At 36.2% G+C, this 19,398-nt stretch overlaps 1 protein-coding gene across 5 annotated transcripts in view; it reads left to right on the top strand.

Annotated features, from left to right (window-relative positions):
- The first annotated feature begins 650 nt into the window (after positions 1–650).
- vcla (vinculin a) overlaps positions 651–19,398 on the top strand; it is a 49,474-nt gene continuing 30,726 nt past the window's right edge. For 4 of the 5 annotated variants that reach the window (XM_067386257.1, XM_067386255.1, XM_067386256.1 and 1 more), the window contains exons 1-3: positions 651–987; positions 12,493–12,563; positions 17,590–17,740. In XM_067386257.1, coding sequence (XP_067242358.1) covers positions 820–987; positions 12,493–12,563; positions 17,590–17,740 — 390 coding nt within the window. In that variant the 5' untranslated portion in view covers positions 651–819. Of the gene's footprint in view, positions 988–12,492; positions 12,564–16,276; positions 16,308–17,589; positions 17,741–19,398 lie in introns of those variants that run through there. The other variant, XM_067386258.1, reaches the window with a different exon arrangement.

Genomic DNA, 19,398 nt, shown 5'->3' with positions numbered 1-19,398 from the left:
TGTGACACTGAAGACTAGAGAAATGATGCTGAAAATTCAGATTTATTATACAATATATTTAAATAGAAAACAATTATTTTAAATTGTAAAATATTATTTAACAATGTTACGTTTTTACTGTATTTACTGTGTTTTTAATCAAATAAATGCAGTAACCCAAGCCTATTTGAAGCAGGCACGTGAACTTCTGAATCTTGCGTGTTGCTCAGAAGCATTATCTTTTAAAACTAAGATGAATTGTCCACCAACACATTTCATTCTGTCACGCAGAAATGATCACATGATCTGAATTAAAAGCTGCAGCCTAAATATAGACATGCTTGAATGGTCTGTCATTGAGTATCAGTTACTTTGTTGCCGTTTCACTAACACCATTACCTATCATTAAGTCGAATGTAATCCACGGAATCCTCACTTTGTCATTCCAGTCCGACGCATTCCCTTTTTGGCTACTGACTGCATGACGTAGTCAGGGAAGCTCTTAACACAGGTAGGGTGGGGCGGAGAAGAGTGGAAACAGCGTCAGCGCGAACCAATCAGATGCTCCGCTTGGCGTGAAACCTTTGCGCTGATTGGTTGACAATCCCTGACTCTTTTAAGTCGTGCGTTCGTTCCCACTCACCGGGCGCCTTGCTTTGGTTATCCACAGAAGGCGTCGGTCGTTGAGGAGGCGTTTAGGGATTTCTCTGCATGAGTGGGATAGACTCGGGAATAGACGTTTGGTTCGTGGTGCCCTTGGAAGAAATAACGGGGGAAAGCGCAGGACAGAGTGAACACGTGCCTTTTTCTCACTTGTGTTGAGGATATTTAGATTTCAGGATGCCAGTTTTCCATACCAAGACGATAGAGAGTATCCTGGAGCCGGTGGCTCAGCAGATATCCCACTTGGTTATCATGCACGAGGAGGGCGAAGTTGATGGGAAAGCGATCCCAGATCTCACCAGCCCAGTGGCGGCAGTGCAAGCGGCTGTCAGCAACCTCGTGCGGGTGAGGGTCCTGTCATCCATACAGCATCTTGTTTTAGTTTATCTGCTGCTGTTTTATTGTGTTCATCAACGCGCAGTTCATTCCATTAAAACGTCTCCCCTTATAAAAAAAAAAAAAACCATGGTAACCACAGTTTCCTCACACAGTTTCCTCCTAAAAACCATAGGTACCACAGTTATTGCTACTACTGTAAATCATAATAAATATGTGGTCTTCTTCAGTTAGTATAAAACTTTGTCATTTTGTTTCTTTTTCATAACATTGGCTGGCTAACAAGAAGTTTGCTGTGAACATGTACTGCTTTGTTGTAGTTTGTGGTATTTTAGTGGAAATTGTTTACCTTGGTAATTTTGCGAAGGGTCGTGATCTGATGAATGTGAATGTTGCATTAGGAATTAAAAAATGCCTACAGTGGACTTGGTTTAAGAATCAAATTTGACTTTATTAGTTTGTGGCTAAAGCAGATAGCCTAATGGTTGATGTAAACACATTGCACTGATGGAACATTGAGGAGACTGGCTAAATCACAGCAGGTGTCAGGGAAGTGTTGGACTTGTGTGAGTTTTCTGTTCTCCTCATTTTTCTCCTAAACACCGTTAACTTAACACACGGTAAACTAAAGTGCCTACATCCAAAAAATAAAAACAAAGGCTTAAAGGTTGTGTTTGTGTTACAAAGGGCTGGATGCATTATCTGGAAATTAGTGTAGTTGAATGATTCGTTGATACCTTCAGCAAGCGCAAGGAGAAATTGTAGTTGAAAACGGGCTGTAAACCTTCTTATGTTTATCAATGTTAAATTTAAACGCTCCCTAAACACCTTATCCTGTATTGGAGTAGTTGCAGTATTTTGGAAGCAATGACATTTGCATCATAAACATGAACTGAGTGTGATATAGGTGGGCTGTATTCTTCCTTGTACAAGGAGTTCATCTGTTTAGAAAAGTACTTTTAGTTCAGGTGCTGTTTCCAGGAAACATCAAAAACAGAATCATCAATCCCAGAAACTTGTACCGTTATTTTCCCAGTGTACCCACAGAAACCAGACTGAAACTTGCTGGTATGTTCTCCTTCCTCTTTGGTCTCAATAAGGCAGTCTCTATTTGAAGAAAGTTCTCAGTCTGTTATTGAAAAACACACAGTTTTGAAATCATGTTGATAATTATATAGTCTGATGTAATTTTTGATCCGAACAAGCTATCGTGTTCCATTGTACTCTTATACTCTGTAATGTATTCTAACTGAAATTTATTTGTTCTATTATTCTATTCTATTTTCATTTGAAAAAGCCTTCTTATAACTTTCTGTGTAGTTAAATATTATTTTCTTTTCTATTCTGTTCTGTTCTTTTTTGTAATGCTTTGTGTGTTTAAATAACTCCATGCATTTTAAAACATTGGTTCTAGTAAGTTTCTATAGTATGTGTAGCTATTCTATTCTATTCTATTCTATTCTATTCTATTCTATTCTATTCTATTCTATTCTATTCTATTCTATTCTATTCTATTCTATCAAGCAGGACCTGCAAGAGTTTTTTGAGAGTGTAGAAGTACTTTCAGTATTACTCTGTTTCTTCTTGTTTATGTGTAACAAGATAATTTACTCCCAGATGTCATTAAGTAAAGTAATGCGAGAAGAATCCTCCTAATGTACGTGAGTAAGTCACAAATAGGGAGTGAGCATTTTGTGCCGGGAATAAATAGGTCTTCTAGCCTGGGAAGTAACACGGTCTCACAGTGCATGGCTGGAGGGGGTGTTTCATGCCCAGGGAAAGTGACTCCCTGCTGGCTTGAGGAAGTCTAAGGTGTCAGCGTCTTCATTGGAGACACAGAGCACCACCACCTCCCTCATATGTGGCACCTGTTACCGCTGAAGTGTCCAAAACATCAGCCAAGCCTCGAAATCAAGGCTGAGTAAAGAGGCTTTATATCTCTTCTCACTTTAAAGACTGGCCTGTATCTTGGAGACTGTTCTATGTTTAGATTTTCAGCATTCTCTTGGTCACTTTGGGATTGTGTTAAGAGATTAGTTTGTCAGCTAATATGTTTTATGGCCCTAATTGTGACATATAAAGAATTGAGCATGCAATTGTTTATTGTAAAGGTAACGTAAATCAATTACTCTCCCTAGTTCAAGCTTCCACAGAATATTAGATATGTCCCGGATATCATAGCCACAGTCCAGAACCATATCTGGTCTTAGTCTGTAACTTGGTCTGATTAATGGTCATTGCTGGGTGTGGAAGGGCTGGAATGAAGCCAGTGAGGAACAGATGACTGTATCTACCTTGACTGATAAGAGTTTTCAAGTTAATTTAAAGGGGTGGTTACATGCGATTTCACTTTTTTAACTTTAGTTAGTGTGTAATGTTGCTGCTTGAGCATAAACAGTATCTGCAAAGTTACAGCGCTGAAAGTTCAATGCAAACGGAGATATTGTCTTTTAAAGTTATGGCATTTTATTGCCTACAAAAACGGGCGGTTTGGACTACAACGAGCTTCTTCCCGGGTTGGTGACATCATACACCCTTGCTATTAACACAAACACTGCCCCCGGGAACGCGCAACAAAGTGGGCGAGGCCATGTGGCACAGCATAATGAAAGCGGAAGAGTTGTTTACACCGAACGCGAGCTGCGCGACGCGACGCGTCAAAAGATATAGAACCCATTGTAATCTGTGATATTTTCTACACTGGATGCGGCGCTGAAGACAGATTCCAGAATCTACACGAGTTCAATGCTGGATTTGCACAAGAGTTTACTGAAAGATGAAGCAGTTCCTACTTTAAAAGCAGAAGCTGCTGTTTATTGTCTTCAAACTGTAAGTACATTTTATTGTTTGTAACTTACATGTCTTTTAAACGTAATGTTATAGTTCTGTTGCTGTTTTTAATGCATCTAGGACATATACAAAGAGCAACTCGTTTTTGCTAGCCAGTTAGCTAAGTTCTAGTGCAACAAACACCAACAAACTTCTATGTTCATAGACAAACAGTTGTTCATGCTATAAATTAAAAGATACATTTACAAAAATGCGACTACTCAGGCATGTATTTACTACAGGAAAGCTTTAATCAGGATAAAACTGTATATTGAAAGCTAACAAACAGCAGTGACAGCATATCTAAACACTTTGACACAAATACTAGATGAAATACCATTCATAAACGTCCTTTAAAGCCGCGATTGGAGAGGTTCTTCATCAGGGTCTGATTCGGCTCAATTTGATACAGCAATATAGGCGCTTTTATTTACTTTCCACCTAAGCGCGTAATAACGGATGGTAAGGGGCGTGGCGTTTCCAGACGCTTCAGCGAATCACGATAGACTGGGCCAGTTACCAACCTGCTAACCAATCTGAGCACATTGCGTATGTCGGAGGGAGTGGCTTCATAGAAGCAGGAAGTCAAACGAGCCGTTCATATGACAGTGGAAACAGAGGTGTAGAATAAAGATAAAATATATAAAAAATACAGTGTTTTCAAAAAAACGAAGCATTAAGACATGTTATACTGTGCCCCAAAAACACAATCAAGCCTGGAAAAAAACCACGTAACCACCCCTTTAAGGTTTTTTTGAGTTTATTCATCTCTCTTTTCTCTGAATGCTTTTTATGGCTCTTAACAGAAAAGACAGCAGGGGTCTGGCCTTGAGGGGAGTCTCCATGTCTGTCTGTCTGTCTGTCTGTCTGTCTTTTCGGCCAAGTCTGCACAGTGCATTGGAAGAGAGCCATTGGCATACCATCCATATACAATTGTAAATATGTGCCGTTTGATGCCATCCATGGCAAGATTCACTTAGGTATCAGCAGTAGTGTGGAACTGTATATGAAATACTTATGTTATGTCACTTTCTAAGGCAAAATGGAGTGATTAAAGACATAACCTACTGTAGTAACCCAAAGCCAAACTCTATAGGACATCAGTGGAATGTGTTTATTTGTGACCGCCACTTGCAGGGAAAACTCCCTTAGTTATAAAATAACAGTGTGAGAGGAGGTGATGCCCTTTCAAATGTGTTAAACTCAAGTTAATCCCAGTCATTCATACAGAAATATCACAATGTGATAGTAAGACCCATACTGATGACACAAGCATAAACTTGCTTGCAGTTTGCTTCTCTCAGCTCCCATAATCCCTCAAGTACTTTAAAAAGACATATTCCTTTTAAAGCAAGTCTCCGTTGTGACTTCTTCAGAAAATATATCCAGCCTTGACTAGATTTTGAGTGGCATGAATGTTTGCAGTATAATGCTCCAGACTGATTTCTATGAATTACAATGTAGATAGGACTCTACATGCTCTTTTATGCGGGGTGGGATGATTCTACCTAAAATGTGTGACACTTAACATAAAATACAATAACAATCCTTATAATTTTGATTCTGATTGACATTAATGTTATTTATACTTTTTCTTGTAGTAAAAAAGCACAAAACATATAACGTAAGGTTATGTTATGTATAAACATATACACAAAATATATTTAATGTATAGGAAAAGCCATCAGAAATATAAATCATAACCTCACCTAAAACCTTAATAATTTTAGGAATTATCTGAATATTACTTAAAAAAAAGTAATATTATGAAATGTTTTTACAATTTAAAATAACTTTTGTCTATTTTAATGTATTTTAAAATGTAATTTATTATTGTGATGGCAAAGCTAAATTTTCAGCAGGCATTATTTCAGTGTCACATGATCCTGCAAAAATATGCTGATTTGGTGCTCAAGAAAGATTTATTATTATTATCAATGTTGAAAACAGTTGCTGCTTAATATTTTTGTTTAAAGTTGATTTATTTTGATAAATGTTTAAATTCAAAAGAACAGCATTTAATACAAATAGTAAAGACATTTAATGTAACTACTTCCAAAAGATTTCTGTCACTGATTTCTGTTTGATCAATTTAATGCATTCTTGCGGAATAAAAGAAATTTGAAAAAAATCTTTTGAAAAAATTGTATTGAAACTGACTCAAAGGAGGTGCCTGGAAATGGGAACTTGTGCGACATTTCGGTTGCACTTTTATGTATGTTTTGGGAAACTTGTGGCTTGTGATCGTCACATTTTCTAAGTCCGGCCTCTTCAGTCTATTTTACTGAAATTATCTGGATTATGTTTAATGATATCTGACAGTGGGCCGATACACAGGAGCTGGAGCAGCTGCTGACCTGGGCTGCTCTCTCAGAATCCATTATCACTGCACTAATGCACCTGAGATCAAACAGTCTTTTTAGTGAAGCTACAACTGCTATAAGCACTCTGCATTAATTATGCATCAAATGTAAACAATCGATGAATGTCTGCCTCTTGAGTCTGTCTTTCTGTCACCCATATGCTTTGTTCGACACCACAAAAACTGCTTAATGTGCGATCGAGGGGCCTTTTAAAAAAGTCAAACCTTTTATGGATCCACCAGCGTGTGTGCAGAGTTTCCCTTTAAAGGAGTCGTGAGTCTTTGCGCAGCTTGTGAGAATCAATGAGAGATACTTCTGAGTTTGAGCGTAAACAGCCGGCAGATGACAGAATTCTGTGACAGAGCAGGAGCCTTGTTATATAAACAGCCATCATGGAGCGAGAACGCAGTGGCTCCCGCTTTGCTTTCGGCTGAGGGAAAGGCATCTTGCTGTAGGTGTCGTCGCATTCTAGCACACAAACACTGGATGTGCCCAGTGCAACCCTCATACACAAATGACCATTAGAGGAATGAGAATCATGTCAGACGTCAAATATCAGTTCAGTTTTTTATGAGCTGGTATCATAAACAAATATGCCATTGTTAAATCACATCATTGAACAGGTGGATGGTTCATTAACTGCCCTGTTGCACATCACTATGCTGTAAAAGAAAAATACATTTCAATTGATGGTAAAGAAAAATGTATAGGTGATGAAATAGAATGGCATATGCAAAATTTAATAATCCATTTCCATGAACCATGAATAATAAAAATGGACAGTAAAGACTTTTTACAGTTTACAGTGTTAAAGACAAAACCATCAGGGTAAAGGCCTGTTCACACCAAGAACGCATGCTATAATGATAACTATAATGATAACTATTTTAGCGTCCACGCCATGGACGAGAATGTTATTAACTATTCTATAACTGCAGTACACATTTCATAATGAGGTGGATCATTTTTAGCTTTATCAACTGGGAATAAACTGCTCTGAATGTGATTCCTGTGATATCATTTTAAAACTTGATAGTTTTATTGTTTTTCGTGTGAACAGAACTTAAAGGGTAAGTTCACCCAAAAATGAAAATTCTGTCATTAATTACTCACCCTTAGTCGTTCCACACCTGTAAGACCAAGAGGTGTCCATAGACAGCAAAATAATCAACACTTTCAAGGTCCAGAAAGATACTAAAGACATAGATAAAACAGTCGAGATGACTGCAGTGGTTCTTAATTTTATGAAGTGTCGAGAATACTTTTTGTGCGGAAAAACAAAACAAATAATGACTTTATTCAACAATATATTCTTTTCTGTGTCATTCTTATACGCTTTTTACATTCAGCACTCCCAGGTTCTACATCAGCATCATTATTGGCCGGCTCCTGCGTCAGCATCACATGAATGCATTGTGCTGCTCAAACAGCCTCTGCCAATATTGAGCCAGCTTTCAGACGTAGAACCTGAAAGCGCTGAATGTAAACAGCATATGAGAAGACACAAAAGAGAAGATATTGTTGAATAAAGTAGTTATTTTTGTTTTGTTTTTGTACACAAAAAGTATTCTTGTCACTTCATAAAATAAGGTTGAACCACTGCAGTCATCTCGACTGTTTTATCTATGTCTTTAGTATCTTTCTGGACCTTGAAAGTGTTGATTATTTTGCTGTCTATGGACCTATACCTCTCTTTTGGGGCATCATTAACTATGCACCGATATATAGGTTGCGGCCCCTTTAATTCTTGTGCTCCCCCTCCCCCGGAGCTCGCGCTTGCCTTTAACAGTAAACACAGTTTACACAGCTAATATAACCTTGAAAATGAATCTTTACAAGATGTTTGTCATGCATGCTGCGTGCATGGATCGGATCATGTAAGTATAGTATTTATTTGGATGTATTACATTTGATTCTGAATGAGTTTGAGGCTGTGCTGCGTGGCTAAAGCTAACATTACACACTGTTGGAGAGATTTATAAAGAAAGAAGTTGTGTTTATGCATTATACAGACTGCAAGTGTTTAAAAATGAAAATGGCGACAGTCTTGTCTCCGTGAATACAGTAAGAAACAATGGTAACTTTAACCACATTTAACAGTACATAAGCAACATGCTAATGAAACATTTAAAAAGACAATTCACAAATATCACTAAAAATATCATGTTATCATGGATCATGTCAGTTATTATTGCTCCATCTGACATTTTTCGCTATTGTTCTTGCTTGCTTACCTAGTCTGATGATTCAGCTGTGCAGATCCAGACGTTCTGCCCTTGTCTAATGGCTTGATCATGGGCTGGCATATGCAAATATTGGGGGCGTACACAGTGTTATTTTGAGATTCACCTGTTCTTCGGAGGTCTTTTAAACAAATGAGATTTATATAAGAAGGAGGAAACAATGGAGTTTGAAACTCAGTGTATGTATTTTCCATGTACTGAACTTTTGTTATTCAACTATGCCAATATAAATTCAATATTTAATTCTAGGGCACCTTTAATGTGCATAAATGGTAAAAACAACAAGAACAACAACAACAACAACATTAAATGTATCTGTAAATGTTGTTTTAATGTCTATTACTATGTAAATTATGATTATATTGTGCTTTTTTTAAATAATAATAATTCTTACGTTTTATTTCAAATAAAATTTTAACAAGATTTTTACACATATCGCCCATCAAATCTAAAGCCTATAAACATAAGATAGCTTATAGTTAACCATTTAACAGGTTTTTACTGTGGAATACATTCTTTTTTTGAAATTGGACATTTTTGACAGTGTAGTTGTAAGTGCAAGAGATTTGAAATTATCATTACTAATGATTTATTGTACTCAGGTGCAGGTAGTAATAGCAAGGGTACTTAATTCAGTATTCACTGTAAACCCGAACAATACTACTAACTTATAAAGACTGAGTACACTGCAATTAAAGTCTGTTAAATCATTGATGCAACTTAAAACAATTACATTTACTAAATGAGGAGTTTAGCTTTATTTTTGTGTAGTTCAAATTTTTTGAGTAAACCCTTTATAGTTAAATTAAGTTAATTTTTAAGTTTACTGAGCTATATAAAGTGACGTCCTCCATCTGTCATCCACGTCGTTGCTGACATTACCGACGTTATCAGAAGAATCCATTCAACATTAAACTGAGTTGCAGACTCTGTAATGCTGGGTACACACTAAAAGATTTTTTAAAAGTTATAAGATTTTCAAAATGTGAGAGACCACAAACACGAGGATAAAAAAAATTCTAGATTTAACCATTTTGCTCCTATAGTGTGTGGTGTGCTGTGATGTGACAAAGACAGCACACAACACACAAACAGATTTTCAACCAGAGTCCCGACTGTGAACATGGGAAATCTTGCAAAATCTCTCGAGACTTCAGAGTAAACAAGGAAAAAATAGCGTTGATAGTGTTTGGAATGATTTTGTTATGTTTTACTTGACACTTTGCATAAACACTCGTGCTGTTGCCACAAAACGACAAGCTGATCCTCCATCTCTGCTGTCCAAATCCATTTAACTTTCTACATTTGTTATGCTTCTGTCTTCTGTTAGCTCGCTTTCTAATTTGATATTGTTTCGTTTCACGTGATAATCTCCAAAGTGTGCATGCCTTTTTGGATTTCTGATCGTAAATATTCAACATGTCGAATATTTATGACTGCGATTGGGGTGTCTACGAAGTTCTTCCGAGCAGATTCAGTCACTCTTAACACACCTCACACCACAGGAAAATCTGATAAGATAATCTGTAGAACCATCAAGATAATCAGGACATGACCTAGGATTGTCGGAGGGGGAGAAATCGCCCCAAAATCAGCCGATTATCTTGTGGTGTGTACCCGGCATAAAGGAGAAATTGTTGAAATGGAGTGTTATTTTGTGTGTTTTTGCACAAGTTTAATACAGGGAAAGATGTTATTGTTTAATGTTCTGTTATTTTGGTATTTCAATGTGTTTCTATGATGTTGAAATTTTGTAGGGTTACCATCATGGTGAAGAGTAGTGCCTGTGGTTAGGTTGAGTATGGGCTGTGATATATACTGCATGTTGGTTAACAGTTCATGCAAGTAAATAGAGGTATTCTCTTTGATGGTTATATTAGCGCATGCTGGTGTGCTGATGATAACTAACACTTAACCATAAAGATTAGGTGTATATTTCAATTAAACTGTAATGACTGAATTTGTGTAATAATATTTGTTAGGTTCTACTAAAATAATCTTTTAGTTGTTTACTAAATTTTTTGAGTATTCTGAACTTATTGGGTTTTACAACCACTGCATTAAAATAATTGAAAAATAATAAACATTACATGGTATGTTGAACAATAGTTTTAAGTACAGTGGACTTAAACATTAGATAAAATTACATTTTTTTAGTTTGACTTAATTGTTATCTATAATTATTGTTTACTAAATGTTTGAGGTAAGCAGTGTCTGAACTTATCAGGTTTTACAGTGTTGTTCTAAATACATATTTTGTGCACATATTCATTGGTTGCTTTGGAATATTTGGTGCTTGCTTGTAAAGCACAGACTAAGGTGCAGTGGGCTATTATTTACCACCATTGCTTCTTGTCCCTCAGATGGCCTTATAGACCCAGAACTGAGCTAAGAATAACCATGCAGAATGTGGTTGCAGGTCAAGTATCTCAAGAGAAGTGTGAGGTGAAGGCCCCACTGAGAAGAGTGTTTCAATATGTCAGGTGCTAATAAACACTAATGAGGTCTCAGATACACTGAAAAAATAGGTGCAAAAGCTGAACCCACTGACTACATGACATTTTGACTGGTGGAAGGGTATGTCATATTTATCCAGAAGGACTTTTAATTCTGTTGAGTACTTCTTCCAAACAGGCCATGCACAGGACTGATGTTTGAGACTGGCTACTGTATGTGCATATGCGTTCGCTGTTCCCAGTGTAGCCCAGCAGTTAACCTAGTTAGCCTTATTTATGGGCCCCTTTCACCCAATTAGAGCCCAGTAAAAGAGTGTGCTACACTACAAAAGCTTACACAGCTGCATGCACATTATTTACTACTTTACATCTGTTTGACCTGTTTCTCATCTCATTGTGTTATTCCTTTCCATTTTCACCCGTTCAATCAAGTGATATATTTCAACTCATGAAAGTCACTAGAGCTTGATGGGAAGTTGAAAGTCATCTTCAAATACATTTCAGAGAAAGAGGACAGACAAATGAATGTGATTGACTTGGTGTAATTATATCATTGGAAAAAAAAAAGAGCAGGCAGGAAGTGGCCATGTGCTGTGCGGAGATAACAAACATCTCTCTGTTACGCTGCTATCTCTGCATTAGTGGACTGTAAAGAAGGACACCGTAATGTCATTCCTTATGTCCAGTGAAAGGCCAAATAAACCACAATGATGTGAGCACGTGTGTGGTCTGGTATCTTGTCGCCTCAGGATTATGATTTAAAATCAAAGAGTGATTTTGCTGTGATGTAAGACAGAATTATAATACATTCAGATTATTGGCTGATAGGGTTGGACAGTTAACAAAAAATATCGAAGTATTTTTGATTGATGTAAATAAATAAATGACTTTTGAATCAGTCTTTGAAACAGACAGAACTGATTTATGGACATGAATAATTAGAACTGAGTTTAATAACATGGTCTTAAATTAAAAATCATAACAAATCATGAAATCCAGTACATGGTTTTCCAAGGATTATTAACATTAGATCCTCCCTTGTTTTGTTTTTTTTGTTTTTTTTTTTCATTTTTTTGTTTGTGTTTTTTGTTTGTTTTGTGTTTTTGTTGTGTTGTGGTGTTTTGTTTTTGCTTTGTTTTTGTGTTTTTTTGTTTGTTTGTAATATTTATTTAATTTATTATTTCATTTTGTTTTTATTTAGTTTTTTGCTTTATATATTTTTTTGTTTTTGTTTCATTTTTGTTATTTTGTATTACTTATTTTTATTTTCAGTGTGTTTATTTAGGAAATAATCAATGAATGGGTGTGGTAATGGCAGATGAGCAGCATGGGCTGTGGGTTGTTGTTTTAGATTGGACAGTTGGAAGTACTGGCAGCATCCCAGACAGCGAGTGGCAGATCAGCCCCTGGGCTCATTCAGAACACACAAGCCCTTATTGTGTCCAGATACTCAGAGCGACCCCATTCACAAGCTGTGTCAATCTGGTGTGCCTGAGGGCTAAAGCTTTTCCTTGTGTGTATAACTTTTTTGAGTTAAAGCTGGTGTCAAAAAGATAAAAAAGAATGTAAATGGTTTCATCATTATGCACCCTGTAATCAAGCTTGTTTTACATGTGTTCTCAGGTGGGGAAGGAGACAGTGCAGACCACAGAAGACAAGATTATGAAGAGAGACATGCCTCCAGCCTTCATTAAGTAAGACCTGTGCTTCCTGGTTCTCTCCAGATGCTCATCATGTGAACATACATAAGCTCTAATCACACTGAACTCACACGCTCACTGAACAGCATTAACAAGGCATGTGCCTTTACCTTGTCAAGAGAAGTTTAAACTAATGAAACATTATAAATGTATAAACATCAGAAACTTTATCCTGATTTTACACAATATGAGATACTTATGTGGTCTTTGGATGTCCTGATACTGAAGAAAGCTCCACAATGTGATGTGGAGGTTAAATAAGGTCCGTTAGCTTACCGTCAGGGGCTGAGTCATACCCTCACTGCTAAAGCTTGGGGGCGTTTTCCTGCAAGCTTACAATGCATTATTGATAAGTCTACATAAAAACTATATGACTGCTCTCCCTAGTGTCTCTCTGGGTGTGTGAAGTGGTGCCTTGGCAGCTGATGTAGATGGAGCAGTTAGTGTTGAATCTATTTAATATTGATGCCCTGTCTGTTTGTGTCTGTCTTTCACAATCTTTTTCCTCGCTCTCTCAAATGGTTAAGTCAGAAAGTCACAGAGAACACAAAGAAGTGCTTGTTCCTTTGTTTCTCACACCTTAAGGGGGTAAAACTGCAAATTTAGGATTTTTAAAAAATAGTTTTCTTTGATAAGGAAAGTGGAGAGAAGACTAGAAACGAGAGAAGAGGATGTAACTAGATCAAGACATTATTTTACATATTATATATCAATTGTAATTATATATAATTAGTATGTATATTAAACATTTTATAAAAAATAAAAATCTAAAATATGTACATATGCATGTGTGTGTGTGTGTGTGTTTGTATATATATATATATAAATGACTTGCTGCTGCCAATACATACACGACATGTGTATGCAAGTAAGACATTCTGCTACCCGCACTGCACTGCTAAAGACAAATGCTAATCAAGTATATGAAGGTTATACATGCAAGCTTGTCAAGAGAACCAATCAGCTGTGTCCTATAGAGCAGTGTTTCTCAAACTGGGGTATGCGTACCCCTGGGGGTACGTGAGGTGACAAAAGAGGCTACGCGAACAAAATGTGGAGTAGTTAATTTGGTAACACTATACAATACGGTTCATTTGTTAAACATTAGTTAATGGATTAACTAACATGAACTAACAATGAGCAATACATTCGTTACTGTATTTACTAATCTTCGTTAGTGTTAGTTAATGAGAATACAGTTGTTCATTCTTTGTTCATGTTAGTTCACAGTGCATTAACTAATGTTAACAAGCTTTTAATAATGTATTAGTAAATGTTGAAATTAACATTAACAAAGATTAATAAATGCTGTATAAGTGCAGTTCATTATTAGTTCATGTTAACTAATGTAGTTAACTAATGTTAACTAATGAACCGTATTGTAAAGTGTTACCGTTAATTTAACTTTACCATACCTTAAAATAAAAGTGAAGGTGCCGTAGAACGTCTTTTCAAAAGATGTAATATAAGTCTAAGGTGTCCCCTGAATGTGTCTGTGAAGTTTCAGCTCAAAATACCCCATAGATTGTTTTTTTTTTGTTTTTTTTAACTGCCTATTTTGGGGCATCATTAACTATGCACCGATTCATGCTGCGCCCCCTTTAAATCATGCACTCCCTCCCCCCAATCTCTCGACTATAAGTGCAGTTATACAGTGCATTTACAAAGTTCACACAGCTAATATAACCCTCAAATGGATCTTTACAAGATGTTCGTCATGCATGCTGCGTGCATGGATCGGATCATGTGAGTAAAGTATTTATTTGGATGTTTACATTTGATTCTGAATGAGTTTGAGGCTATGCTGCGTGGCTAACGGCTAATGCTACACTGTTGGAGAGATTTATAAAGAATGAAGTTGTGTTTATGAATTATACAGACTGCAAGTGTTTAAAAATGAAAAGCGATGGCTCTCTTGTTTCGGTGAATACAGTAAAAAATTAAGGTAACTTTAACCACATTTAACAGTACATTAGCAACATGCTAACGAAACATTTAGAAAGACAATTTACAAATATCACTAAAAATATCATGTAATCATGGATCATGTCAGTTATTATTGCTCCATCTGCCATTTTTCGCTGTTGTTCTTGCTTGCTTACCTAGTCTGATGATTCAGCTGTGCACATCCAGACTTCCTGCCCTTGTCTAATGGTTTAACATGGGCTGGCATATGCAAATATTGAGGGCGTACACCCCGACTGTTACGTAACAGTCGATGTTATGTTGCCTGTTGCCTAATTTGCCTGTTCTTCGGAGTTCTTTAAACAAATGAGATTTATATAAGAAGGAGGAAACAAATGAGTTTGAGACTCACTGTATGTCATTTCCATGTACTGAACTCTTGTTATTTAACTATGCCAAGATAAATTCAATTTTTAATTCTAGGGCACCTTTAAAACCGAGCATGTATTTCTAACTGGCAAAATGCTGTAATTCCATTACATTTAATCAAATTACCTCATGTTTTGCAGTCTAAAATGACTGCATCCACACAAGCAGCATGCATATGATAGATTGCGTGCAGTCTGCCTTAAATCGCGCTAAATTACTGCTGTTCTCGACAATGCACCTTTGTAAAAGTGGGGATTTAGCACTTGCATGACGAACAAATATAGACACAGATAGTGGATTTATATCAATTTAAGACTCAAACTTTCTTTGATACAAAAACATACCTTGTGTGAGTTCTTGTATTTAATGTTGATAACGAGGAAGAATACAATTGTACCCAAATATCCACATGACCGCAAACGTGCATTATTATACAACAGGTCAAAAAACAAAACTTACATTTTAAACACAGTACTGTCAGTATTTACTTTATTTTGCAATGAAAAAAATATTTCTTACGAAAACCACAGCAGAACTACAACACACAAATGCGCCTTTGAACGAATCGTGAGAGTCAATGATTCAATGATTCATTCACATCCACTTGCTTCGTTAATGAATGAATGACTCAATGACTCACTCTCGATGACCCACCTACTGGCAGTTTTAGTTTAATATTTAAAAGTATCACTTTGTTTTACCATCATTGCATATTTCTCTATTGAACATTTTTTTTAAATTTAAAACATTATTTATTTTATAAAGTTATTCATAAAGGTAAAAAAAATGCACTGGAAAATCAATTTAGGGGGCAAATATTGTCGCTTAATGGTAAAGGTGTGACTGCAGTTGAAGTGGAAGAGAGGGGGTACGCAGAAGAATGGGAATCCCTTCAGGGGGTACTCCACGCTAAAAAGTTTGAGAACCACTGCTATAGAGAATGATGTGATTGTAAGCAAGCTGAGTTAAGGACCTATTAGCCTGTGCCATCTAGAGTTTCATGACAGAACTTTGTATATATATATATATATATATATATATATATATATATACACACACACTTTATTAGGTACTCCTTGCTAGCACTGGGTTGAACCTCATTTTGCATTCAGAACTGCCTTAATTCTTTGTGGCATAGATTCAACAAGGTGCTAGAAACATTCCTCAGAGATTTTGGTCCATATTATTGATATAATGGCATCACACAGTTGCTGCAGATTTGTTGCTGGTACGAAGGGGCTCAAAGTGTGCCAAAAAAATATCCCCCACACCACTACACCACCACCACCAGCCTGAACCATTTCTACAAGGCTGGATGGATCAATTATTTTTTTCATGTTGTTTAGGCCAAATTCTGACCTATCATCTGATTGTTGCAGCAGAAATCAAGACTCATCAGACCAGGTGATGTTTTTCTAAACTTCTGTTGTCTAATTTTGGTGAGCCCGTTCAAATTGTTGTCTCAGTTTCCTATTCTTAGCTGACAGGAGTTGTACCCGGTGTGATCTTCTGCTGCTCTAGCCCATATGCGAGTGGAGTTGACAGGTCCATATGGACCCTGCACGGCTTCTTCCTGCTCACTAATCGGCCTCCAAAGCAGAATCATTTTTTAGAAGATTGTGCAAATCGAAATAAATGGCAAACCGGAATGACAATCTGTGACATGGTCAGCAGGTCTAAATTTAGTTGGAGAAACAGATGGAGATTCAATTTGGAGGAAAAGCTTACAGTTATTAGTAGTGTTTTGTAATACAAGAATCACTATTTTCATTGCTCATAGCTCAAGGCTTTAACTTGTTCCTATTGCACCATTTGTGCTACAGACATGAATAATAACGCAAACTGTGCTGCTTATCAAGGAGAGTTGTGCTTTTACCTTTCAAAGATCAGACTTGATCAGGCCTTGCAGATGATAAAGCGGGGGTATCAGTATGAATCTGTTTCTATTTGAAATGGCTGGGCAGACGGGCTCAGTTAAAGACCGTAAAAGCCATAGCTGACACATTTGGCACCATAAACACAAGCTGGCACAGAGCTCATCAGTCAGCACACATGTGGCTGGTGACAGGAAATGTGAACCTCTCTATATATAGGCTCTGTTGTAAGCACTGACACCCGAGTGGTACCTCATACAGGGTGGTGTCTGCATACGTCTGGGTCTCCACCGCAGAATTATGATGAAGAGAGTCCTCCTCCAGAACGCGTCATCATCCTGCTCTCCTGTAGCGTGGGCCATGGGGCGACTGGGATGTGCTTTAATCTCTATTAATACAGTGTTATCCAGTCTGGGAAAAGATCTTACACTGCTTGCTGGAAAGCTTTGGAATTCTTTACTGCCCTCAGTTCTGGGAATTGAGTGTTTGAATAATCTTGATGTGTGATTTAGAGGGCAATTAAACCAGTTAGTACTGGCACCACTTATTTGAGTCAAATGCATATTTTTTTTTACTAAATATTGCATTTAATCAGCATTGAGCATTTCTAATAGGTCAAGCCATTATATATTTGTTAGACCCTGGCATTCATATGGTATGATTAAAAAAAAAAAAAAAAAAAAAAAAAAATGTTCATATATATTTATTTCTTTTTTTTTATTTAATTTTTTTATTTCTTTTTTTTGAAGCCAATATAATAGGCTAACTAGTACAAATGAATATACTCAATTGTTATGTTTCTTGTTTCTCAGGGTAGAGAATGCTTGTGCGAAGCTAGTGGAAGCAGCTCAGATGCTGAGGACAGACCCATACTCTGTCCCGGCCCGTGATTACCTCATCGATGGCTCGCGGGGCATCCTCTCAGGCACTTCAGACCTGCTCCTGACCTTTGATGAGGCAGAGGTATGAATGGGAATGAGGGCTGTCTTGATGAAATTTTAGCTGATGGTTCATTTTTAAAAAAATGATTGAGATTAATTATTTAATTGTCTATGGCCCAGTTTCACAGACAGGGTTTAGGCTGAACCAGGATTAGGCCTTAGTTCAATTAGGACATTTAAGTAGCTTTTATAAATGTACCCTAGAAAAAAACATTACCAGTGTGCATCTTGAGACAAAACAATGGCACTGACATATTTTAAGATATGTTAGAGCAAGTTGCTTTCAGTTAAAAAAAAAAAAAACTCAAACATGCATTTTAGTCTAGGACTAGCTTAAGCTTTGTCTGTGAAACCAAGAGTAAAAGTTTTGTTCATGTCACTTACAGCCTAATACACATACACTACCATTCAAAAGTGTGGGGTCAGCATTCAGCCTTAAATTACGATTTAAAGATCATAATAATTCAGCTTTGCCATCACAGCAATAAATTACATTTACATAAATTACATTAAATTAGAAAACAGTTTTTTTTAAAAATTGTAACAACATTTCACAATATTACTGTTTTTACTTTATTTTTGATCAAATAAATGCAGCCTTGGTGAATATTAGAGTCTTCTTTTAAAAACAAATCTTACCGACCCCAAACTTTTGATAGGCATTGTATACCTGAAGAAATAATTTACTGTCATTTAAACTTAGAATCATACAGTAAAAGATATTATTGCCTTTATGACTTTGAGAACAAATACTGAACAATGGTAGAATGACAATAAAAAAAAAAAAAATTTATATATATATATATATATATATATATATATATATATATATATATATATATATATATATATATATATATATATATATATATATTAAATTGAGAATCAGGATTTGTTTTGTTTCAAACAGAGATCACGATTCTTCCATGATTCTGAAAAGACAACTAAACAAAATAACATGTCATTTTCTAGAGGTTCTTACAAAATTTTAATTGCTGCAGAGTATTTGAAATGTTTAATTAATCTGAATGAATTGTTTAAAAAATACGGTTTGAATGAATGATTTGATGACTCACTCATAAATACTTGTTTCATTACTGGATGAATCAGCGATTTTGAACAAATCTTTTGAATGAATGATTCAATGACCAATACAATTTTTTTTTTAGTAGTCACTTGTTGCCACCTTGTGGCATAATGATGTAATCAATACAATCGTTATTTGAAGCGCCAAGTTACTTTCAAAAGGTGATTTGCTCTATTTTGATCACTAACGAAGACATTGGCGTTTATATCCAAACTATAAACTTTTATCCCAGTACTTCTGTGATATTATGAATATTTGTAACACAGAAATAATGAAACTGTGTAGTTGAAAAGACTGTTTGTGAAGCTGTTTCATACCTATACTATACTCTCTGGCTCTGCGGCAGCTCGAACACAGATTTGAAGGTTCCATTTTGTCAAAGTTTTAGTAGACATTTATGAATGAGATTGCATAGGTGTTTGAATCGAGATCGCGATAACAGCTAATCGTGCAGCTCTAGTTTTAAATATTTCTATCTTTTGATTTAACATTCCAGAGAGACATTAAAACCCCATTTTTAAAGCATTTTTAAAATTTAAACTTAAAATACAATTTGTGATTGTAAAGTGCACAATAATCTTGGTTATTTCAAA

This window comes from Chanodichthys erythropterus, chromosome 5 (genome assembly GCF_024489055.1).
Source record: "Chanodichthys erythropterus isolate Z2021 chromosome 5, ASM2448905v1, whole genome shotgun sequence".
Classification (NCBI taxonomy): Eukaryota; Metazoa; Chordata; class Actinopteri; order Cypriniformes; family Xenocyprididae; genus Chanodichthys; species Chanodichthys erythropterus.
The sequence above is the reverse complement of the archived record's forward strand: the minus strand, read 5'-3'. Positions and strand labels throughout refer to the sequence as shown.